This window comes from Mauremys reevesii, linkage group 16 (assembly GCF_016161935.1).
Source record: "Mauremys reevesii isolate NIE-2019 linkage group 16, ASM1616193v1, whole genome shotgun sequence".
NCBI classification, from domain to species: domain Eukaryota; kingdom Metazoa; phylum Chordata; order Testudines; family Geoemydidae; genus Mauremys; species Mauremys reevesii.
Genome location: NC_052638.1, coordinates 8170176 through 8195501, shown reverse-complemented (window position 1 = coordinate 8195501; position 25326 = coordinate 8170176). Strand labels below are relative to the sequence as shown.

General features: G+C 50.5%; 1 protein-coding gene across 4 annotated transcripts in view; it reads right to left on the bottom strand.

Moving 5' to 3' along the window:
- The window catches only part of ADGRG5 (adhesion G protein-coupled receptor G5), a 45408-nt gene extending 42443 nt beyond the window's left edge, over positions 1 to 2965 (bottom strand). For 2 of the 4 annotated variants that reach the window (XM_039503022.1, XM_039503024.1), the window contains exon 1: positions 2673 to 2965. In XM_039503022.1, coding sequence (XP_039358956.1) covers positions 2673 to 2874 — 202 coding nt within the window. In that variant the 5' untranslated portion in view covers positions 2875 to 2965. The remainder of the gene's footprint in view (positions 1 to 2672) is intronic. The other 2 variants (XM_039503025.1, XM_039503023.1) reach the window with 1 other exon arrangement.
- Positions 2966 to 25326: the final 22361 nt, after the last annotated feature.

Here is a 25326-nt window from a genome sequence, read left to right as displayed (position 1 = left end):
AAAGTGGTACTTTGCTATGCTAGTCTGAGCACTATTTCTATGCGATAAAGTGACGCTGTCAGTTAGTTCTGAGCTTCAGTGCAGTGGTTTTGGATTTAAAATCGGTGGAGTCATTTTAGTATGGTCAATAATAGTAAGTGTCCACTTACAGTTTTTCATTTTCATAGTGAGTTTCAGACTCTAACTCTGTCACTGGTGGAAATCAGAAGTAACCCCACTGAAGTTGGTGGATTTACATCGAGCCGTGTGAGAGGAGAATTGGGCCCATTGGGTACAGCAGCAGAAAGTCCACCAAGGGCGTGAACGCAATGGCACAAGTTGCTGTCAATCCCATTTCCATCCTGGGGCCCTGGAACAACCTGGCCCAGACCGGAAAGGGAGATGTTCTGATTCCACACGTATTCCCGACAGCCTATGCTGGTGAGGCAGCTATACAGCCTAGGCAGAGATTAAAGCTACCCAACCCCAACAAGTAGGCTTGGAAGGATTCGATTTTTATTGGTAAATGTCATTTTCACTGTACACACACGAACCAATGGAAAAGTTCTTTCCACCGATGGAGCGGAGGCTGGATTTTGCGTGGGGCAGACACTCCTCACTGTGGCAGTCTGGCCTACAGCTGAGTGGGAGCAGAAGCTGGGCATGGAGTGCTGCTCAGAGGGTGCTCTAATGTGACAGTTGCTATCTTGGTTGATGCACCGGGGCTGGAACCAGGGACCTCCAAAGCTCAAAGCAAGAGCTGTTACTGCTTGAACTCAAGAGCCAAGGCTCCTCTAGGGGTACGTCCAAACTACCTGCTGTATCGGCGGGTAGCCATCGATTTTTCGGGGATCGATATATAGCATCTCATCTAGACGCGATATATCGATCCCCGAACGCACTCCTGTCGACTCTGGAACTCCACCGGAGCCAGCGGCAGTAGCAGAGTCAATGGGGGAGCCGCGGATCTCGATCCCGTGCCGTGAGGACCCGAGGTAAATAGATCTAAGATACTTCGACTTCAGCTACGCTATTCACGTAGCTGAAGTTGCATATCTTAGATCAATACCCCTCCCACCCACCCCCCGCAGTGTAGACCAGCCTTAACTGGGACAACTCACATGCGCTGTGGCCTAGCACGCTCTCCAGCACAGAGCTTGCCCCAGGAGCTGGCCAGTGCCCCCAGGGAACCGGGGCTGAGGCTTTCCCAGCAGAGCATGAACTCTGCCTCTCCTACAGCCAGACACACAGGGGCCGTCCAGGCTGCAGCTGGGAGTGTAACTTCTGGCTCGGGTAGATGTACTGTACGCCCACCAGATCTGAGTTCCTGTGCTAGAAATAGGAGTGTAGCTGCTGCTACATAGGTGGCTAGTCCCCTGAATACACGCCAAGGGGCTTGGGTGGGATTGTACTGAGACAGACAGCCTGTGCCGCCTTGGCTGCTACACTGCTGTTGTCGTGTCTACTATGCTAGTGCCATCAGAGCTAGTGGGTGTACGTCTCACTGCGCTGGAAATTACATCTCCAACTCCAGGGTAGCCAGACCTACCCACGCACCCTCCTCTTATCGCTTCACTTCAGCAAGGAGAGAAAGATGCAGCATGCTAAAGAAAGAAACAGATCAGTGCTTCGCAGGGCCACCCAGAGGATTCAGGGGGCCTGGGACAAAGCAATTTTGGGGGCCCTTCCATAAAAAAAGTTGCAATACTATAGAATACTATATTCTCGTGGGGGCCCTGCATGGCCCAGGGCCTGGGGCAAATTGCTCCACTGGCCCCCTGCTCTGGGCAGCCCTGGTGCTTCGCACCTTCTTCTTCTCCTAGGACTACATGTTACAGCAGAACACGGTTCCAGCATCCACTATCCATTAGCCAGAAAGAAAGGGAAGGTGATTGAAGCCCCCTGAAGCATGTTTGTGACCCTCCTCCCGCTGGGGTTCGTATGCTGCACCTCCCTTCCTCCCCCAATGAAACAGCTTAAAGAGAGGGAAAAACTGGAAAAGGATGAAGAAACCCCTTTACCCCCCAGCAGACCCGGGGTGGGACAATAAGAAGAAAGAACTGGAAGCTCCCCTGGGAGAGGCAAACAGCTGGATCCACTATGGGCAGTTAGAAATAACCTGTTGAGCACTTAGGGTCTGTCTACGCTGCAATTAGAACCCACGGCCGGCCCCTGCCAGCTGACTCAGGCTCGCAGGACTCAGACCAACGGGCTGTTTCATTGCAGTGTAGACATTTGGGCTCAGGCTGGGGCCCAGGCTCTAGGACCCTGCCAGGTGGGATGGTCCCATGGACCAGCTGCCGAGACATACCCTTAGACACCCCAGCAATAGGTGGGACTGGAATCCCTAAGACGGAGAGTTAATGTGAGAGCCCAATCATCTCTCTGTAGTGTTCATTCCTGTGTTACCCATCACACATCCCAACTCAAATCAGTTCTAGGGTGTGACACTTTTTTCTGTTTCCTTTAGTAGACTGGGCATTTCACAGGCTGCATCCAAGAGGCTGACAACCCCATTTGCCTCCTCTGGCTCCAGGAGAGCCTTTGAGGGGACCACCAATCACAATATAAGTGGGCCTGATCTCCTCTCACACCACTTTTACCCAGTGTAACTGCACTGGAGCAACTCCTGATTTACTCTGCTGCATGCAAGATCAGAACTGGGCCAACACAGATCAAACCAAAGGACTTACTTGCATCCTCCTGCAGGATGGTGACTTCCTCAAGCAGGTTCGTTTGTCCCTTTGCCCTTAGTGCATATGGTCTCCTGTCCCTTGCTCTGTGCCTAGATCGCTGCACAAGGCATGTGTGTCTGAGAGCAGCTTCGAGTCCCGGAGCTGCACAGACAGCGTTGTGCAGCAGAAAAGGAAGTGCTCTCATGCAGCTCCACCTCATGCAGATGTAGAGATTAAACCAACAGAGGTTTTTAAAAAAGGAAATGCTAGAGGTTGGGTCCTCAGTTGGTGCACAAGGGGCAACGACTCCATTGAAGTGAATGGAGCTGGGCTGCTGTATGGCAGCGGAGGAGCTGGCTCTAGGGGAGGAAGTTTTGTGGTAGAGGAGCTCATCGTGGGGGCCTACCTAGTACGGGACATCACCCACTTCTCGCAGCCGTGGACTGAGAACAAGTCAGACCAAAAGAATCTCTTCCCCTTTCCGCACATTGTAACTCCAGGTGTAGTGTTTAGTGGGGAACCCTAGAGCAGAGGCAGAGAGCCATTGAAGAGGTGAAGGAGCTGAGCTGACACCTCTTCTGCAATTTTCTCCTAAGCCTCTCCTCTCCAGGTTTGGTTCACTGTTTTCTCAGTTGGTAGAGAAGCGGCCAGGTTAAGGCATCAGCTTCTCGGCTATGGAGAGGGGAATTCAAGTGCTGGCTCAGATTGCAACCGACAATGAGTTTGATTGCCTTCTACAGGCTGACTATGCCATCTACCCTGCAAGGTAAATTCCCTGGCCTGGCACTGAGTGCCTGTACCTCCCTCGTTTTGTGCAGGGCGTGTGGAACATTATGGCTCCTGGAGTGTAGTTCCCACATCACAAACCCAGCATATGGGATGGCAGGATTGGGAATCTCTGATCAGCTGAGGGACCCAGGACAGGAAGAGTAGGGTGGTGCTGCACAGCAAGACTAAGATGTGTCAGCAGAGCTGTGCGGAGACCTAGGACTGGATGAGCAAGTCAGGGTTGAAGCACATTAGCGGAGCTGCCAGTGCTATTACTAAAACCAGTGGAAATTTGTGGGATCTATAAAATCCTGGATCCTGCGATTATGTCTGTTTTTTGGGGTTTTTTTGGTTCCTTCATCATTCTCAGAAACATGGCTTTCAAGTGCAGCTCTGCTCTGAAGAGGAACTAGTGCACAGTTTCCCCCGCCCTTACTTCTGCTGCTTCCTGCATGCACTTACATCTGCTGGCTGGACTGACAAAGCTGAGTTGTTGCTGCATTTTACCTCGTTAGCCCAGAAGAAGCCAACACTGCGGGGAGAATGAACTGGATTCAGATTAGAAATGTATACTAAATTCTAGGTTGTTTATATTACATCCAGGCAGCCTCCACTGAAGACCAGGGGAGCTGCACACACATCAGGCAGGGGCTATTTTGCTCTGCAGACCCTTACTGGTGATGATCCAAAGAGGTTATGAGCCCTGTTTAATCGAGAATGCATGGGGATGGCGAACAGGGAAAAACCCACATAATTTTACTTGTGTACTGAGCAAATTTGTCCTGTGATCACTGAAAGGTAATTGACAGAGTTCCAGGAGGCCATTGTTAGGGTCACTTTTCAGAGCAGAGATACATTGTACAAGGAATAATGTTTACAGATTACTACTATTATCACACAGGAAAGCCTAGAGGCTCTATTCAGGGCTCAGGGCCTTCTTCAGTCTGACATTGTACAAACACATAGTAAAGAAATACTCCTTGCCCTAAAGAGCTCAGAGTTGAGCTCATTGACAGTATGCCAGGAGCCTGCCCACTGCAACCGCTGCCCTGCCAAACCCACCGTTGCAGAAAGTTCTCACTTCCCCAGCAGCAGCAGGAGTGTGAATTACGCCTCTGACATGCAGTGTTGTTTTCAAAGTTCAGTTTAAATACTGATGCATTATTAAAAACCATGCTCAGCATGCTCACTGTGCAAATTGGTGTGATAAGCAACAATCCTTGCCAGGAATAAATCATAATATGAGTTTACAGTTCCTAATAATGGGTATTTTAGGGTCTCTTGGTGGAGAAAGCCATCTTGCTGCCAGGGAAGCTGTTTTGGCCAAAACATTCACAAGTGACCACGAATCAGGTTCTTGGATCTTATCATGAGTGTGCCAGGGTGTGTGGATGCATTGATTTGGGGGTGCCTCACTGTTTGTGTGTCCAGACCAAGACAGGCAGGTTGCTCCAATTGAAGACAAGTTGAGGGAGGTTAGGCTACCTTGGTAGGGACACGTTCAGCAGAGAGAGACCTAAGACTTATAGTGGTAGGATGGCCTTGACCATGGTCGTGGTTGGAAGATGACCAAGGGGAAGACCAAAGATTTGCTACATGGACTGGATATCAGCAAGTCTTAGAGAGACCAATTTGTACAACAGCCTGGCCTACAATCATGAGTTTTGGATTAGGGCTACACATTGCTGAGCCCAAAAGCAGAAGAATAAGACTGCAAGTCTAATCTGCCTAGCTATTATTCCTACAAGGCTTGAGTAACTGGTCTGCTAGCATCCCTCAGTCCTTGATCTGGGAAAGCTCCAGTCCAGTTCAGATCATGGGCCCTAGTGAACCAATTACAATATGTTCCCTTTCCCATTTCTTTTGCCACATTTTCAGGGCACAAGTTTCTGTAGGGAGGCATAGCAGCTATTGTTAATGCTCTGAATAAGCTTTAAAGCACATGTGTTTATGTAAATGCAGTTTGCTCCTGTGCTGATTTTACATATTCATCATTTACAGCTGTGTCAAAGGATCAACTTTGGCCAGTTTTGGATATAAATGACTTTAGTACTGTTGGCTAATTTGCATTGGCAGGAATTGTTTTGCATTCAGGTTTGTCAGAGTGTGACGGGTTGGGTCACAGAAACTCCCTCAAGACTGTCACTAGATGTGCTGGGATACCACTGAGAAGAAACCCCCTGCCAGAAAAGGCTTCTCTCCACTCCCGTCTTGCTGAGCTGGACGCACCAGTCGGCTCCAGCACAGACCAAGAGGTTGGGCCACGCCCCGCCTGCAGTTCACAGAAACTAAGATTCACTTAGCCCAGGGGTTCTCAGTAAACAGGGACTTTCCCAGCACCCAGTATTCAGTCTTTCTGGGAGCCTAAACCCCGAGTACATCTGTTTTACTCTGTATAAAGCTTATACAAGGCTCTATAATACTGATAGAGAGATATGCACAGCAGTTTGCTCCCCCAGGTATTAATCACTTACTCTGGGTTAATTAATAAACAAAGTGATTTTATTAAGTGGTTTCAAGTAATAACAGGCAGAACAAAGCAAGTTACCAAGCAAAATAAAACAAAACACACAAGGCTAACTTAATACACTAAGGATCCAGTTACAAATACTAAATTTGCACCCTAGATGTTATCTCAGGTACAATCCTTTTCAGACCAATGTTGTAGTTTATGGCCTGGGTCCAGCAGTCACTCACACCCCCGCAGTTACAGTCCTTTGTTCCATTTTCTTTCAGGCATCTCTTTGGCGCGGAGAGGCCATCTCTTGAGCCAGCTGAAGACCAAATGGAAGGGCTTCCAAGGCCTTTTATATTCTCTCTCTCGTGGGTGGAAACCCCTTTGTTCTCCTGTGCAAAATCACAGCACCAAGATGGAGTTTGTAGCCTGGGCAAGTCACATGTCCATGAATGATTCAGCTTTGCCATTGTTTACATATTAGCTTGAACATTCCCAGGAAAGCTCATATGTGGATTGGCGTCTCCCAAAGTCCATTGTTAGGTAAGTGCTGCCCATTACTTGAATAGTCCCTTTGCAATATATTGGCCAAACCTCCCAAACCCTCCCTGCCCCCAAGTGAGTACAGCAACACTTCAAATACAAGCATAGAGCCAACGCTCATAACTTCAGATATAAAAATGACACATGCCTACAAATAGGATGAATATATTCACTAGATCATAACCTTTGCAAAGATCTGTTACATGGCATGTCTAGCACAAAGCCTATTCCAGTTATGTCATATTTACAGAGGAACAGAATTGCTTAGGGGACTGGCAGTGGAAAATGGAGCATTTCATCATGAGGTCACTGGCTGGTAGGCAGTGAAATTCACCGCCGTCTGATGGCTTTGTGGAATGAGGTGGGGGTCTTCTTAATGACGACAGGTCAAATGCAGCCCTGGCGTAAATCCATGCCCCGGTAACTTCACTGGATTGCACCTGCTCACCAGGGCTGAATTTAGCTCGGTGTGTCCATCTTGCAAAACCAGCAGTGCACCAATGGATGTTAACTGATACCCACGTTAGCCATCGCAGGAGTAAATGACCATAGGCTCTGGTCCCTAGAGCTGGGAGTGCAGACAGGTGGGTAGGGTAAGGGAGAGAAGCTGCCTGTGCTATACCCATGCTGCGGTGAACACAGTGTGTTTGTTTCGAACACTGTCACTTTCCATTATGACTAAAGTCACGTCCAGCATTAGAAACGGGGTGTGGGAAACAGGGAGTTTATTACACTAGGGGCTACATGTGCCATCAGTGGAAGACCAATGGATTTCCTCCCTTGCTCTCTAGAGGGCTCTAGCCACAGTCATGCAGCTGACTTCTCTGCTAGCTCTTCCTGTGAGTGGCTCTGCAGCCCTCCAATTCAGTGTGACTGCACTGAACTCTGCTGCACTGCTTGGCCCACTGGTGCTGTCATAAGCACTTGAGGGAGCTGCTAGGCTCTCCGTACTCACTTGGGGGAAGGGAGGGTTTGCACAAGGCACATTTAAGTCCCATTTCGAACAGGCTTGTGGTTAAAATGCAGGGGTAGCGCTCAGACACCTAGATTCAATTCCCATCTCAGCTGCAGACTCCCTGAGTGACAACAGGCGGTTCTGTTTCTGTCTGTAAAATGGGTAATTCAGGTTGTAGCTCTGCAGGGCTGGGACTGTCAGTAGTATAAGGGGCCTACACTGTTTCTTTTTTGAAAGTCTCTTAACAGTTCGATGATGCCTTTCTAGAGGCCTTTGAGAACTTACACATCAGTAGCCCTGGAAGAGTAATCAGATGTTTTTGCTCATGTCTGAGACACAGATCTCAAGAGGAAAATCCGGAAAAGGACAAAATGGAAGAACAAACCAGCTCAGACTCCCTAATGGTAGGGGTCATGACATGCATTTTCAGGCAGCTGTAAAAGGGCATGTTAAACCAGGCAATTAATAAAACTTGTTTAAATGTGTCCCCTCCATACTTGTGTTAGTAAAAGCCGATACAAGTAACAGTCATATCTACGTAGACGGCTCTGTTAAAGAAAATATATTACACCCCTTGGGAAGCTGGGAACTTCAGTGGGGGTGAACCCTCTTTTTCAAGCTGCCAAAAAGCATAGTAAAACTTTGAATAGAAGACAGGTAACAGCTTGGCTTTCAGACCAGACGCTTATGCTTTACACAAACCGGCTCCAATATGTTTTAAAAGAAACAAGATCATAGTTTCAGATGTGGATGCGCAATGGCAGGCAGATTGGGTGGATATGCACCGGTTCTCCAAACACAACAGCGGTTTTAAATACATCTTAACCGTGATAGACATTCTATCCAAATATGCCTGGGCCTTAGGCCTAAAAGACAAGATCAGTTGTGATAAATGAAGGGACAGAGGGTAGCTTCTTTTTCTGGACACCCACCCAGCCAGTAGCTATCAAATCCCTCTTAGTAGCTGTCTTTAAATTCTACCTGTAAAGGGTTAAAAAGTCTCACTGCTATGCATAGGTATAAGGAAGTGAGTGGGCACCTGACCAAAAGAGCCAATGGGAAGGCTAGAACTTTTTAAAATTGAAAAAAGACTCCCCTTTTGTCTGTCTGTCTGTTGTTCTCCCGGGGAGAGGCGGACAGGGCAGCAGCATGCTGTAAGAAGCTTGGGGCAGGTATAAAAAAATCATCAGTATCATACCTAGAAACTCATTTAAAACCCCAGATATGGAAAATACATCCTGGAACTCAGGCTATTGAAAGAGCAACTACAAGGATTAAGTGTCAAGAATAGCTTTCTTGAGGTCCAGCTTAAAGGTTACAAGCAAAACAAAAACACTGGTGTTAGCACAGAGAAATCCACAAGCCATAACAAAATAAAAGAGATAAACATAATTGCATCTTCCTTAAAAAAGCAGTCTTTAACAAACTCAGAGAACCGGTAGGTAAGGTCCTATGAGAAGAAAATCTAAGGGAAATAGGAGTTCAGGAGAGCTGGCGCTTTCTCAATGAGACAATATTAAATGCCCAACTGCAAACTATCCTGATGCAAAGGACAGATAGGAAGAATAGCAAGAGGCCAGTATGGCTTCATCAGTAGCTATTTAATGACCTGGAAATCGAAGAGGAATCTTAAAAAAGATGGAAACCTGGACAAATTGCTAAGGAGGAGTACAAAAAAATAGCATGAGTATGTAGGAACAAAATCAAAAAGGCTACATCACAAAAATTAATTATATCAAGCAAGGGACATGAGTCAATAAACAGAGATTCTTTAAGTACATTAGGAGCATTATGCTTATAAGAAACACATGGGCTCTTTTTCAGGGGAAAAGGCAATATGCCGCATTTATTGAAGATACAACAATTAGCATATGCATTCAATCACACACACGCACACACACACACACACACACACAACTGTCCCGCCAGTCGATGTTATAGTTTCCAGTCCAGAGTCCGGATCAATCTAGTGGCCAGCTAGGTTGATCACGGGTAGGTAGGAGCTGCGTTTTGTCGGTCGCGACACAATGTTCCAGGGAAGTCTTGACAGGACGAACCCAAAGTTCTTCTTCGAGTGCTTGCTCATATCGATTCCAATTAGGTGTGCACGCGCCGCATGCACGTTCGTCGGAAGATTTGTACCCTAGCAACACTCAGTGGGTCGGCTGGGTCGCCCCCTGGAGTGGCGCCATTATGGCGGTGAATATATACCCCTGCCGACCCAACGGCCCTTCAGTTCCTTCTTACCGCCCGTGTCGGTCATTGGAACAGTGGAGCGCGGCTTAGCTGATCTCCACTTCCCTAGCCTACTCGTAGTTCCTTACTAATAGTTGTGTATATAGTTCCAATTTTTATAGTTGTAGTTAGTTTTAGTCGTTTCTATAATATAGTTAGTGTATATAGTTGCGAGGGGATCGGGGATTAGCCCCTTCCCCCCACCCGGTACCAGGGCTCATGCCCGGGTCACCAGGCTTCAAACTGTGCTCGGCCTGCCATAAGCCGATGCCAACGGGAGATCCCCACGACTCCTGCCTTAAGTGCCTCGGGGAATCCCATCTCTCAGATAAGTGCCGGATCTGTAAGGCCTTTAAGCTGAGGACGAAGAAGGAGCGGGACTTTAGTCTTAAACAGCTCCTGATGGAGGCAGCTCTTAGTCCAACGCCCTCGGCACCGAGCGCTGAACAATCTACATCAGGGAGAAGTGGTCTTTCGGCTCCGGATCGCCCCGGTACCGCTAAGGCCCCTCGGCTCCGACCGTTGCCGGCACCGATGTCGGCTCGGCACCGTTCCCTCTCCCCGTGGGTCAAGAAACATCATAAGACTCCCGCTGCTTCAGTGCCGCCTGCACCACAGTCGGAGCACCCGCTTAAGTCGGACCGCCTGGCACTGACACCTGCCGTGGCACTGCCAGCTTCGGCACCATCGATTCCGGTCCCACAAGGGCCGTCGAGTCCGGTGCCTGAAAGCTCCCTGGCGCACGCTGTGGTCGAGCTCACTATCCCCTCCACCCCGGAGACCTTTTCCACGGCGAGGGATTTAATCGCACTGACGGAGTTGGCACTGACTCAACCCTGGCACCGCCTCAACCCCCGGCACCGCCGGTGCCGGTCATTTAATCTACTGGCAAGCCTACCCTGCTGAGGCCACCTCCGTCAGCACTGCTGAGAGGCACCGATCAAGATCTCGGTCCCACCGGCGTTCTCGGTCCCGTTGCCGATCCCGGTCCCAACGCCGCTCGCAGTCCCGGCACCACTCTCCATCACGGTACCCAGGGCTGGCTCCAGACCCCAGCGCGCCAAGCGCGTGCTTGGGGCGGCATTTTGCCAGTAGGGCGGCAGGCGGCTCCGGCGGATCTTCCACAGTCATGCCTGCGGGAGGTCCACCGGAGCCGTGGACCAGCGGACCTCCTGCAGGCATGACTGCGGACGGTCCGCTAGTCCCATGGCTCTGGTGGACCTCCTGCAGGCATGACTACGGAGGGTCCGCTGGTCCCGCGGCTCGGGTGGACCTCCCGCAGGCATGCCTGCGGAAGCTCCACCGGAGCCGCGGGACCGGCGACCGGCAGCGCGCCCCCTGCGGTGTGCCGCCCTGCTTGGGGCGGCTGGATTCCTAGAGCCGCCCCTGACCGTACCGGTTGCACTCGCGCCACCGCTCATTGTCCCGTTCGCCGGCCTGGTACTCCCAGTACTGATCCAGCTCCCGGCACCGTTCCCGGCACTGTGCCTCTCGCAGCCGCTCCAGGCATCAAGCTTCAAGATCCCGTTCGACCTCCCGGCACCGATATGGTCGCAGGTCCCGGTCTCGTTCCCGGTACCATTATGGCGCCCGGTACCGCTCTCCGGTGCCGCCCTGAGAAAGACCACCGAGAGACGTGGCCCCTTCTCAGGGTTTCTCAGCTCCTCCTTGGCCGTCTAGACACACCTCAGTGTCATCTCACGCTGGCAGTGCTTCCTATGCACAGGACCGTGACTCAGACATGCCCAGCCGAGTCTTCCAGGAGACCCAAGGCCAAGAACAAGGCCCCCATCAGTGGTCGTTCTGGACACCTTGGGCGTATCACCAAGCCCAAGGTGTGCCCCCAGAGGCATCACGCTCCGTGCCATCAGAACACCGGGTGCCAGAGACAACAGTAAGCCGCCCTGCTCCTGCGGGTACAGATAAGGCTTCCATTCCACCGACAGACTCCCAGGTCCCACCTGAACCTGACACCGCCCAAGAATAGGAGTTCCCGCAGGACCCTCTTGTCCCTGGCCTCTCCTCTTCCTCCTCTCCAGATAAGGCGGTGGCAGGGACATCCTCCTCCGGCCCTCCCACAATTGACCTGAGGGCCCATCAAGACCTTCTGAGGCGGGTGGCTCAGAACATGAATCTTCAGGTGGAGGAGGTCCCGGAAATAGAAGACCCTGTGGTGGATATTTTATCAGCTGACACCCCCACAAGAGTGGCCTTGCCCTTTATTCATACTATTCAGGCGAACGCCGATACCATCTGGCAATCCCCAGCCTCTATTCCGCCCACAGCCAGGGGAGTTGAGCGGTACCCTCTAAGGGGTACGAGTATCTGTACGTGCACCCTCCTCCCTGCTCCCTTGTCGTGCAATCGGTTAACGAAAGCGAGCGCCATGGCCAGCAAGCTCCTGCTCCAAAGTCAAAGGAAGCTAGGCGCAGGGACTTATTGGGCCGCAAAGTATACTCTGCTGGAGGCCTCCAACTCAGGGTGGCAAACCAGCAAGCCCTGCTTAGTCGTTACAACTACAACACCTGGGCGGCGGTTGGAAAATTCACGGAGCTAGTTCCCCAAGACTCCCGCCAGGAGTTTGCAGCCTGCTTGGAGGAAGGAAAGAAGGTGGCGAGAACCTCTCTCCAAGCCTCACTGGACACAGCTGACTCCGCAGCCTGGACCCTGGCTTCAGGAATGGCCATGAGGACAATATCATGGCTTCAGGTGTCAGGCCTTCCACCTGAGTTACAACAGACTATACAAGACTTGCCCTTTGAAGGCCAAGGGCTATTTTCTGAAAAGACTGACCCTAGGCTGCAAAGCCTAAAGGACAACAGGGTGATCCTGCGCTCGCTGGGAATGCACACCCCAGTGACTCAGCGCAGGTCCTTCTGTCCTCAGCCTCACCACACTTACCCCCCGCCTAGGCTGCGACAGGACTTTGGCAGAAGGCGCGGCCGGGGGAATCGCAGAAGGCAGTCTGGGCCCCAAGGGGGTCAAAATCAGGGTCCCCCAAAACCACCTGCGGGACCCAAACCGAACTTTTGAAGGGACACCCGAGGACAGCGTACCAGTTGTTTCCCAGGATCCTTTTCCACCTTTTTACAACCGCCTCTCCCATTTCCTCCCTGTGTGGACCCAATTAATATCAGATTGTTGGGTCCTATGCACGGTAGAATTGGGATACCACCTCCAGTTTACTTCACCCCCCCTTCCACCTCCCATCCTCGTCCCTCTTCAGGGACCCCTCTCACAAGCAATTCCTCTTGCAAGAGGTACGGACGCTCCTTACCATGGGAGCTATAGAGGAGGTACCGAAAGACTCGAGGGGCAAGGGATTTTATTCCCACTATTTCCTAATCCCCAAAGCAAAGGGAGATCTGAGACCTATCCTAGACCTGCGAGGACTCAACAAATTCATGATAAAGTTGAAGTTCCGCATGGTTTCCCTGGGGACCATCATCCCATCCTTGGATCCCAGAGACTGGTATGCTGCCCTCGATATGAAGGACGCGCATTTTCACATCGCTATTTACCCACCACACAGACGGTACCTCCGTTTTGTGGTTAACCATCAACATTTTCAATTTACGGTCCTTCCGTTTGGCCTCTCTACGGCCCCACGAGTATTCACAAAATGCGTGGCTGTAGTCGCCGCCTCCCTCCGTCGTCGTCGGGTACATGTCTTCCCGTATCTCGACGATTGGCTCATTCGAGGGACCTCCGAGACCCAAGTCACCAGTCATGTGGGCATCGTCAAGAACCTATTCAGGCGATTAGGCCTGATGATCAATATAGAGAAATCCACTCTGGTTCCCATACAGAGAATAGACTTCATTGGGGCCATCCTGGACTCCAATCTCGCCAGAGCCTGCTTACCACAGCCTCGGTTTCAGGCAATGGTATCAATTATCCAAGGCCTACAAAACTTCCCGACAGCTTCGGCTCGCACTTGTCTTGGCCTCCTAGGTCACATGACTGCCTGCACGTTCATGTCCAAACACGCCAGACTATGCCTCCGTCCCCTTCAAACTTGGCTCACCTCGGTATACCAGCTGGGCAGAGACAGCATAGACACGATCCTCACGATCCCCCCGAGCATCCTAGGCTCCCTGGCCTGGTGGCTGACGCCCACCCTGGTCTGTGCAGGGATGCCATTCCAACCGCCTCAACCTTCAATGGCCCTGACCACTGACGTATCATCTCTAGGTTGGGGTGCCCATGTCGAGGATCTCCGCACTCAAGGCCTTTGGTCAGCTCAAGAACTGACCTTGCACATCAATGTACGGGAGATGAGGGCAGTCCGCCTCGTGTGTCAGGCGTTTCAGCAGCACCTATAAGGCCATTGTGTCTCAGTGTTCACAGACAACACAACGGCCATGTTTTACATAAACAAGCAGGGCGGAGCACGTTCCTTCCTCCTTTGTCAGGAGGCTATCCAGCTCTGGGACTTTTGCATAGCCCATTCGATCGACCTGGTAGCGTCTTTTCTCCCAGGGGTTCGCAACACTCTGGGGAATCACCTCAGCAGATCCTTCCTGTCTCACGAGTGGTCAATTCGTCGGGACGTTATCCATTCTGTTTTCCAGAAGTGGGGTTCTCTCCGCATAGACCTCTTTGCCTCCCACGAGAACAGGAAATGCCATGTGTTCTGCTCCTTCCAGGGTCACTCCCCGGGCTCTCTCTCAGACGCATTTCTGATACTGTGGATGAGCCATCTACTTTACGCCTTTCCACCGTTCCAGCTGGTTCTCAAGGTCCTGCTCAAGCTCCACAGAGACAGAGCCCACCTTATCATGATCGCTCCAGTGTGGCCGAGGCAACACTGGTACACCATGTTGCTTGACCTGTCAGTGGCCAACCAAATCCCCCTACCTCTTTGGCTGGATCTCATAACTCAGGACCATAGCAGACTTCACCACCCAGACCTGCAGTCTCTTCACCTCACAGCATGGTTGCTGCATGGTTAAGCCAGTCCAAGTTACGCTGCTCTGCCTCGGTACAACAAGTACTCCTGGGTAGTAGGAAATGTTCCACTAGGTTAACATATCTGGCCAAGTAGAGGCGTTTCTCCTGCTGGTGCGACCAACGTAATGTTGTTCCCACCGAGGTACCAGTTCCTACCATCTTGGACTACCTCTGGTCCTTAAAACAACAAGGCCTAGCGGTTTCATCAATAAAGGTGCACTTGGCGGCCATCTCTGCCTTCCACCCAGGGGAGTGCAGCCGTTCGGTCTTCTCCCACCCCATGGTTTTGAGGTTCCTCAAGGGCTTGGAGCGTTTATACCCACAGGTCCGCCGCCCCGCCCCAACCTGGGACCTCAATCTAGTTCTAGCCAAACTTATGGCTGCTCTGTTTGAGCCGCTAGCAACCTGCTCGCTGCTGTACCTATCCTGGAAGACAGCGTTCCTCGTAGCCATTACATCAGCAAGATGAGTCTCTGAACTTCGGGCTCTCACTGTGGACCCCCCGTATGCAGTGTCTCACAAGGACAAGGTACAGCTGCAACCACATCCGGCCTTCCTCCCTAAAGTGGTATCGGCCTTTCATATCAATCAAGATATCTTCCTTCCAGTCATAGAATCATAGAATCTCAGGGTTGGAAGGGACCTCAGGAGGTCATCTAGTCCAACCCCCTGCTCAAAGCAGGCCCAACCCCAACTAAATCATCCCAGCCAGGGCTTTGTCAAGCCTGACCTTAAAGACCTCTAAGGAAGGAGATTCCACCACCTCCCTAGGTAACCCATTCCAGTGCTTCACCACCCTCCTAGTGAAAAAGTTTTTCCTAATGTCCAACCTAAACCTCCCCCTCTGCAACTTGAGACCATTACTCCTTGTTCTGTCATCTTCTACCACTGAGAACAGTCTAGATCCATCCTCCTTGGAACCCCCTTTCAGGTAGTTGAAAGCAGCTATCAAATCTCCCCTCATTCTTCTCTTCTGCAGGCTAAACAATCCCAGTTCCCTCAGCCTCTCCTCATAAGTCATGTGCTCCAGCCCCCTAATCATTTTTGTTGCCCTCCGCTGGACTCTCTCCAATTTATCCACATCCTTCTTGTAGTGTGGGGCCCAAAACTGGACACAGTACTCCAAATGAGGCCTCACCAGTGCTGAGTAGAGGGGAATGATCACATCCCTCGATCTGCTGGAAATGCCCCTACTTATACAACTCAAAATGCCATTAGCCTTCTTGGCAACAAGGGCACACTGCTGACTCATATTCAGCTTTTCGTCCACCGTAACCCCTAGGTCCTTTTCCGCAGAACTGCTGCCCAGCCATTCGGTCCCTAGTCTGTAGCAGTGCATGGGATTCTGCCGTCCCAAGTGCAGGACTCTGCACTTGTCCTTGTTGAACCTCATCATATTTCTTTTGGCCCAATCCTCTAATTTGTCTAGGTCCCTCTGTATCCTATCCCTACCCTCCAGCGTATCAACCACTCCTCCCAGTTTAGTGTCATCTGCAAACTTGCTGAGGGTGCAGTCCACACCATCCTCTAGATCGTTAATGAAGATATTGAACAAAACCAGCCCCAGCACCAACCCTTGGGGCACTCCACTTGATACCGGCTGCCAACTAGACATGGAACCATTTATCACTACCCGTTGAGCCCGACCATCTAGCCAGTTTTCTATCCACCTTACCGTCCATTCATCCAGCTCATACTTCTTTAACTTGCTGGCAAGAATACTGTGGGAGACTGTATCAAAAGCTTTGCTAAAGTCCAGAAATAGCACATCCACTGCTTTCCCCTCATCCACAGAGCCGGTTATCTCATCATAGAAGGCAATTAGGTTAGTCAGGCATGACTTGCCCTTGGTGAATCCATGCTGCTGTTCCTGATCACTTTCCCCTTCTTTAAGTGGTTCAAAATTGATTCCTTGAGGACCTGCTCCATGATTTTTCCAGGGACTGAGGTGAGACTGACTGGCCTGTAGTTCCCTGGATCTTCCTTCTTTCCTTTTTTAAAGATGGGCACTACATTAGCTTTTTTCCAGTCATCCGGGACCTCCCCCGATCGCCATGATTTTTCAAAGATAATGGCCAATGGCTCTGCAATCTCATCAGCCAACTCCTTTAGCACCCTCGGATGCAGTGCATCTGGCCCCATTGATTTGTGCTCGTCCAGCTTTTCTAAATAGTCCCAAACTACTTCTTTCTCCACAGAGAGCTGGTCACCTCCTCCCCTTACCGTGCTGCAGAGTGCAGCTGTCTGGGAGCTGACCTTGTCTGTGAAGACAGAGGCAAAAAAAGCATTGAGTACACTAGCTTTCTCCACATCCTCTGTCACTAGGTTCCCTCCCTCATTCAGCAAGGGGCCCACACTTTTTCCTTGACTTTCTTCTTGTTGCTAACATACCTGAAGAAGCCCTTCTTGTTACTCCTAACATCTCCGGCTAGCTGCAACTCCAAGTGTGATTTGGCCTTCCTAATTTCACTCCTGCATGCCTGAGCAATACTTTTATACTCCTCCCTGGTTATTTGTCCAATCTTCCACTTCTTGTAAGCTGTTTTTTTGTGTTTAAGATGAGCAAGGATTTCACTGTTAAGCCAAGCTGGTCACCTGCCATATTTACTTTTCTTCCTACACATCGGGATGGTTTGTTCCTGCAACCTCAATAAGGATTCTTTAAAATACAGCCAGCTTTCCTCAACTCCTTTCCCTGTCATGTTATTCTCCCAGGGGACCTTGCCCATCAGTTCCCTGAGGGAGTCGAAGTCTGCTTTTCTGAAGTCCAGAGTCTCTGTTCTACTGCTCTCCTTTCTTCCTTGTGTCAGGATCCTGAACTCGACCATCTCATGGTCACTGCCTCCCAGGTTCCCATCCACTATTGCTTCCTCTACTATTTCTTCCCTGTTTGTGAGCAGCAGGTCAAGAAGAGCTTTTCCCCTAGTTGGTTCCTCCAGCACTTGCACCAGGAAATTGTTCCCTACACTTTCCAGAAACTTCCTGGATTGTCTGTGCACCGCTGTATTGCTCTCCCAGCAGATATCAGGGTGATTAAAGTCACCCATGAGAACCAGGGCCTGCGATCTAGCAACTTCTGTTAGTTGCTGGAAGAAAGCCTCGTCCACCTCATCCCCCTGGTCTGGTGGTCTGTAGCAGACTCCCACCACGACATTACCCTTGTTGGTCATACTTCTAAATTTAATCCAGAGACTCTCAGGTTTTTCTGCAGTTTCATACTGGAGCTCTGAGCAGTCATACTGCTCTCTTACATACAACACAACTCCCCCACCTTTTCTGCCCTGCCTATCCTTCCTGAACAGTTTATATCCATCCATGACAGTACTCCAGTCATGTGAGTTATCCCACCAAGTCTCTGTTATTCCAATTACATCATAATTCCTTGACTGTGCCAGGACTTCTAGTTCTCCCTGCTTGTTCCCCAGGCTTCTTGCATTTGTGTATAGGCATGTTAGATAACTCAGTGATCGTCCTGGTGTCCCAGTATGGGGCTGGAGCCCTCCCCTCTTGCACTCACCTACTTGTGCTTTCTCCCGATATCCCACTTCCCCACTTACCTCAGGGCTTTGGTCTCCTTCCCCCGGTGAACCTAGTTTAAAGCTCTCCTCACTAGGTTAGCCAGCCTGCTTGCAAAGATGCTCTTCCCTCTCTTCGTGAGGTGGAGCCTGTCTCTGCCTAGCAATCCTTCTTCTTGGAAGACCATTCCATGGTCAAAGAATCCAAACCCTTCTCTCCGACACCATCTGCGTAGCCATTCGTTGATTTCCACGATTCGACGGTCTCTACCCTGGCCTTTTCCTGCCACAGGGAGGATAGACGAGAACACCACTTGCGCCTCAAACTCCTTTATCCTTCTTCCCAGAGCCACGTAGTCTGCAGTGATACGCTCAAGGTCATTCTTGGCAGTATCATTGGTGCCCACGTGGAGAAGCAGGAAGGGGTAGCGATCCGAGGGCTTGATGAGTCTCGGCAGTCTCTCTGTCACATCATGAATCCTAGCCCCTGGCAAGCAGCACACCTCTCGGTTTTCCCGGTCAGGGCGGCAGATAGATGACTCAGTCCCCCTGAGGAGAGAGTCCCCGACCACCACCACCCTCCTCCTCCGCCTCTTGGGAGTGGTGGTCATGGAACCCCCATCCCTAGGACGGTGCATCTCATGCCTTCCAATCAGTGGAGTCTCCTTCTGCTCTGTTCCCTCAGATGTATCCTCCACTCCACTCTGCACTAGTACCTGCAGAGAGGACATGAAAACGGTTGCTCACCTGCGTCTGTGTTTCTGGTACATGGATGTTTCTGGTACTCTTTCCTCTTCTGGAAGTCACATGCCGCCAATTAGCCTCGCTGGCCTTCTGTCCCCGCTGCATAGCCTGCTCTGAATCTTCAGAACATTGTGCCCGCTGAAGCTGATCCTGACGTCTATCCAGAAAATCCTCATTTTCTTTTATGGAACACAGGGTTGATATTCGTTTCTCCAGACCTTGAACCTTCTCTTCCAATATGGAGATCAGCTTGCACTTTGTACAGACAAAGTCGCTTCTATCCTGTGGAAGGAAGACAAACATGGCGCATCCTGTGCAGGTCACAACAGCGGATCGCTCAGCATCCATAGTCTCTTCCGTCTAAGAGCTTCCTTACTTGTGGCAGAAGCTACTCGGAGAAACCTGCGAGAGGGGGGCCTCAGTAGGCTCTCTCCAGGCGAACTCCCAGGCAAACTCCTTCTGTTTGCCTCTCTGCTGTTCTTCCCGAAGCCACACTCATCACGCCGGGAGCAGCAACTGCACTCCCTAGATGTCCGTAGGGCTCTCGCCTTTTATATTGATCAAACAAGGCCCTTTCGTAAAATACTCCAACTCTTCGTTGCAGTGGCAGATCGAATGAAAGGCCTACCTGTCTCCTTCCAGAGGATTTCATCTTGGGTGACGTCGTGCATCCGTACCTGCTATGACTTGGCTCGCGTTCCGATGAGCCACCTCACTGCCCATTCTACTAGGGCTCAGGCTTCATCTGCCACCTTCCTGGCTCATATACCCATCCAGGAGATATGTCGTGCAGCTACCTGGTCCTCGGTTCACACCTTTGCGTCACATTACGTATTGGTACAACAGTCCAGAGATAACACGGCATTTGGCTCAGCAGTTTTACATTCTGCGACATCTCACTCCGACCCCACCGCCTAGGTAAGTCTTGGGAGTCACCTAATTGGAATCGATATGAGCAAGCACTCGAAGAAGAAAAGACGGTTACTCACCTTTGTAACTGTTGTTCTTCGAGATGTGTTGCTCATATCCATTCCAAACCCGCCCTCTTTCCCCTCTGTCGGAGTAGCCGGCAAGGAGGAACTGAAGGGCCGTTGGGTCGGCAGGGGTATATATTCACCGCCATAACGGCACTGCTCCAGGGGGCAACCCAGCCAACCCACCGAGTGTTGCTAGGGTAAAAATCTTCCGACAAACATGCACGCGGCGCGCACGCACCTAATTGGAATGGATATGAGCAACACCTCGAAGAACAACAGTTACAAAGATGAGTAACCATCTTTTTCATGGCAAGGCACCCTTTTTATATGGTAATTTTCCTTCATTGAGACCAATGAGTTTTTCACTGTCATGCTGTAATCAATTGTTGTTTGACGAGTGTTTGTTTTCTTAAATTGTCATCGTCTTTTATCTTGTTCTTTCATTAAGTCTCTCAGGGAGTTACCCCATGCTGGTTTTGATCACAGCTATCTTGTCCCCATTGATAGGTGCCTGTCTTATTTTCAGAATCGTCAATCTGCCCTCCTCTGAAATTTCAATAGGGGCGTGTTGCGATCTTCTGGTGCCCTTACATCTGTCCTCGGTTTCTCCTTAGAACATCTGGTTCAGTGATGGCCTTCACACTTATTTCTTAATACACACTTTCCTCATTCACATACAACACAGAATTGATTTACACAGAGCATTTGAACAGGAACATCAAATTGCAATGCAAGAGAAAACAATCATTGCCTTCTTTTACTTATTTTAAAATACTAATCCTACAACAAAGTGGTGACCCTAAAAGGTCTGTTACTGCCTTGAAATCAGCTCAGATACAGATTCTCACTGATGTATCTTTATCAATGGCTCATTAGGCAATTGCTTTCTGCTTTCAGAAAGGGTGGCTGGCAGGATATGGTCAAATCATACACCAATACATTTAATACATGCTACATTATTATTCTTTATTCTTCATTTTAAATTATACAAAATACAAACATAAAATCCTATTACTACAGGAGCAAAAGAAAGATGAAGGAAAGTGTAGATTCTTTACTTAGTGGGAAGGAGAGCTAATAACTGTTGACAACAAGAAGACTGAGGTGTTTAATACCTGTTTTGCTTCAGTCTTCACTAAAAAGGCTAATGGTGACCAGGTACTCCACACAAGTAATATTAACAACAAGAGGGAAGGAACACAAGCCAAAATAGGGAACGATCGGGTTAAAGAATAATTAAATAAGTTAGATGTATTCAAGTTGGCAGGACCTGATGAAATTCATCCTAGGGTACTTAAGGAACTAGCTGAAGCAATCTCAGAACAGTTAGCAATTATCTTTGAGAAATCTCGAAGGATGGGTGAAGTCCCAAAAGACTGGAGAAGGGCAAACATAGGGGAACAAAGAGGACCTAGGGAATTATAGGCTGACTGGACTAACATCAATATCTGGAAAGATACTGGAACAAATCATTAAACAATCAAATTGTAAGTACCTGAAGGACAATAGGGTTATAAGGAATAGGCAGCATGGATTTGTCAAGAACAAATCATGCCAAACCAGCCTAATTTCCTTCTTTGACAGGGTCACTGGCCTAGCGGATGGGGAAAAGCAGTAGCTGTGATATATCTTGATTTTAGTAAGGCTTCTGGCACAATCCCGTATGATGTTCTCATAAGCAAACTAGGGAAATGTGGCCTAGATGAAATTACTATAAGGTGGGTGCTGTGATAAACTCAGGACAGACAGTTGCCAGAGGGCGGGGAGGAGTCAGTCCCAGAGGGTTAAAAGGCCCTCCTCCTTATCAACTGAAGCAACTACAGGTCAAGCAGGTTCAGCTGAGAAAGGGTTACCCAGGTAGCAAATTAGAATCAGCTGAGGGGAGCTACCTGAGGGTAATTAGGATCAGCTGGTTACAACTTGGAGCTGCCTGAGACCTTTTTAAACCCCTTTCTGGGAGGAAGGAAGGGGGGGCGAAAGCAGAGAGAGAAGGAGCCTGGCTACCAGGAGTATTGAAGCAGCAAGCCTTCCCAGGCAGAGCGGCAGGACACTCTCCTACAAGACAGGGTAAAAATACTTTAATTAAGACTGGTGAGAAGACAGGGGACAGACTTCCCCTGAGTCCTAAGGGGGACTGCATTACCCTAGCCAGTCTCACCAGAGCTAAAAACAGCAGAGGCTGGGGAGACTGAGACAGGACTTTGCCACACGTGGTGTCAGGAGTGGGATGTGAGTGAGACTTTTCGGCAAACCGTCTCGGGGCAGGGTAAAAGCACCCCCCAAAAAAAAAAAAAATGGAAGATGTAGTGAAGGCACTGGTGCAGGCCACTGCGGCTCAGCAAGAAGCTACCAGGGTGCAGATGGCTGCCCAGCAGGAGGCGGTACGAATGCAGCAGGAGACAAATCAACTCCTGATGAGCCAAGCGGCTCAGGATCGAGCCACCTTGCAGGAGGTTGTGAACCAGCTAAAGGCCCTGACCACCCTAACGCACGGCCCCCAGGGGACTCGGCCCCTGCACGCCAGCCGCTACTTACAGAAGATGACAGTGGATGATGACGTGGAGGCGTATCTCCTTGCGTTTGAGAGGACGGCCCGGCGGGAGGCCTGGCCCCAAGACCAGTGGGCCAGTATCCTGGCACCTTTTCTGTGTGGGGAGGCACAGAAAGCGTATTTTGATATGGCAACAGAAGCAGCTTCCGATTACTCCCAGCTAAAGGCGGAGATCCTGGCAAGGTCTGGCGTGACGACAGCTATAAGGGCAGAGGTTCCATGAGTGGAAATACCGAGCCAACAAAGCCCCGAGGTCCCAGCTGTTTGACCTGATCCATCTGGCCCGGAAGTGGCTGTGCCCCGAGACCCGCCGGCCGGAGGAAGTCGTGGAAACCCTAGTTGTGGACAGGTACATGAGAGGGCTACCGCCGGACATACGAGGATGGGTCAGTCAAAATGATCCCTCCTCCTATGATGAGCTAGTTGCCCTTGTAGAGAGACATCTAGCAGCACAGGAACTCTCTCGGACCACTGGGGAAGGGAGGCGCCAGGATAGGAGGCAAGGCTATGTACCAAGGGCCCGAGTTGCCATAGCTCCAGGCCGAACTATGGCAGAGAAGAAGGAGAACGAAGAGCAGCCAAAGTACTCGGAGGGACCTGGGGACTGGGAGAGAGAGACTCGGGGGGTAAGGCCCCACAGCCCAAAAATTAAGGGGCTGCCCCGAGGAGGGTACCGATGCTATGCATGTGGAGAGATAGGGCATATAGCTGCCCAATGCCCAAACCTAGAGGAGCCCATGCAACGCGACCTGGGAAATCTAGAAGAGTCATGTGACCTGATAAGCCTAGTAGGAGTAGCAATGGTCCCTCATAGATATACTAGGCAAGTTAAAATGAATGGTATAAAGACCACCGCGTTAGTAGACTCAGGAAGTGCAGTCACGCTGGTCTCGGGAAAGCTGGTCGGGTATGATCAACTATCCCGGGCCAAGCGCACAGGGATATCCTGTGTCCATGGGGATGTAAATTACTATCCGACCATCCGAGTGAAAATAGAGGTCCAAGGAAACCCCACTAAGGTGATGGCGGGGGTGGTCCCGAAACTCCCCTACCCAGTCCTCATAGGACGAGACTTCCCCGGGTTTGGCAGTCTACTTCCTGGAGAGGAGTCAGAAGAAGATAACACTCCAGAGAGCAATGGGGTGGCCTCAATAGTTAGCAACCCCCCAGCCTTCCAAGAATTTGCCCAGGACTTATTCTCGCCCCCTGGGAAAACCAGGAAGACTCGGCGAAAGGAGGGCAGATAAGAGGAGGGGAACGAGCATCTTGGCCCAGAATCAGAAGCCTATACTCGTAGGGGAGAGAGTTGGCCCAACGGACGAGGGGACTAGGCAGGAGGTTGGGGAGCCAGTAGCCGGGCCCAGTTCCCCAGGGACCTCCCTTGAAGAGGAGGGGGAGATAGAACCCTCTGAGTTTGGGCAACTTGGAACTTCACTAGAGAATTTTGGACAGGATCAGGCCAATGATCCAGTATACCAGAACATTCGCAAAGAAGTAGTGGAGGTGAATGGGGTCCCTGTGGAAGGGAGAGCCAAGGGCCCCGGGCCGTATTATATGATCAAGAAGGATCTGCTGTACCGTGTTGTCCGTATCCAAGAGCAAGTCGTGGAACAGCTCCTAGTACCACAGAAACATCAGAGGGGCGTGATGGAGCTAGCTCACAGCCATTTGTTCGGGGGACATCTAGGGGTAGATAAAACCCTGGACCGAATTCTACAGAGGTTTTTTTGGCCTGGAATATATGCAGCGGTCCGACGGTATTGTGCCTCCTGTCCAGAATGCCAGTTACACGGGCCCCGACCCCGCTTAAGGGCACCTTTGGTACCTCTCCCGATTATTGAAGTCCCCTTTGAGCGGATAGCTATGGACCTAGTAGGGCCATTAGAAAGATCAGCCCGGGGCCATCAGCACATACTGGTGGTGCTAGATTACGCCACCCGATACCCCGAGGCCATTCCCCTACGGAACACTACGTCCAAGACCATAGCTAAAGAATTAATCCAAATTTTCGCTAGAGTGGGAATACCCAAAGAGATCCTGACAGATCAAGGAACTCCCTTTGTGTCTAAATTAATGAAGGATCTATGTGCAATGCTCCACATAAGGACACTAAGGACATCAGTCTATCATCCGCAGACCGATGGCCTCGTCGAGCGTTTTAATAGGACGTTGAAGAACATGATACGAAAGGTGGTGAGCCGGGATGGGAGGAACTGGGACACCCTGCTACTGTACCTAATGTTTGCGATCAGGGAGGTGCCTTAGACTTCGACTGGGTTTTCCCCGTTCGAACTGTTATATGGTCGCCACCCCCGCGGCATATTGGACATTGCCAAAGAAAGTTGGGAAGAACAGCCGAACCCAGGGAGAAACGTCATCGAGCATGTGTTGCAGATGAAAGACAGGATAGCCCAAGTCACTCCCATAGTGCGGGAACACATGGAGAGAGCACAAGGGGCCCAACAAACATATTACAATCGCCAGGCGACGACCCGAAAATTCCAGGTGGGAGATCGGGTGATGGTACTCGTACCCACAGCAGAGAGTAAGCTCCTGGCCAGATGGCAGGGGCCATACGAGGTAATAGAAGCCGTTGGAGAGGTCGATTACAAAGTCCGACAGCCCGGACACCGGAAGCTGGAACAAATCTATCATGTGAACCTGTTGAAACCTTGGCAAGACAGAGAAGCGCATGTGGTCACTATAGGGTCACCCCCTCCCGAGAGCAACCTGCCTGGCCAAGTGGGAATATCCCCAGAATTGACCTCTGACCAACGAGCGGAGGTGATCCACATGATTGAACGCAACCAGGACGTGTTCTCAGAAAAGCCAGGCCGGACTACTGAGGTTCACCATCACATCCTCACAGAGCCTGGAGTGAAGGTGAATGTAAAGCCATACCGGATCCCGGAGGCGAAAAGAGAAGAGATCAAGTCAGAAGTCAGGAAAATGTTGACGCTAGGGGTCATTGAAGAG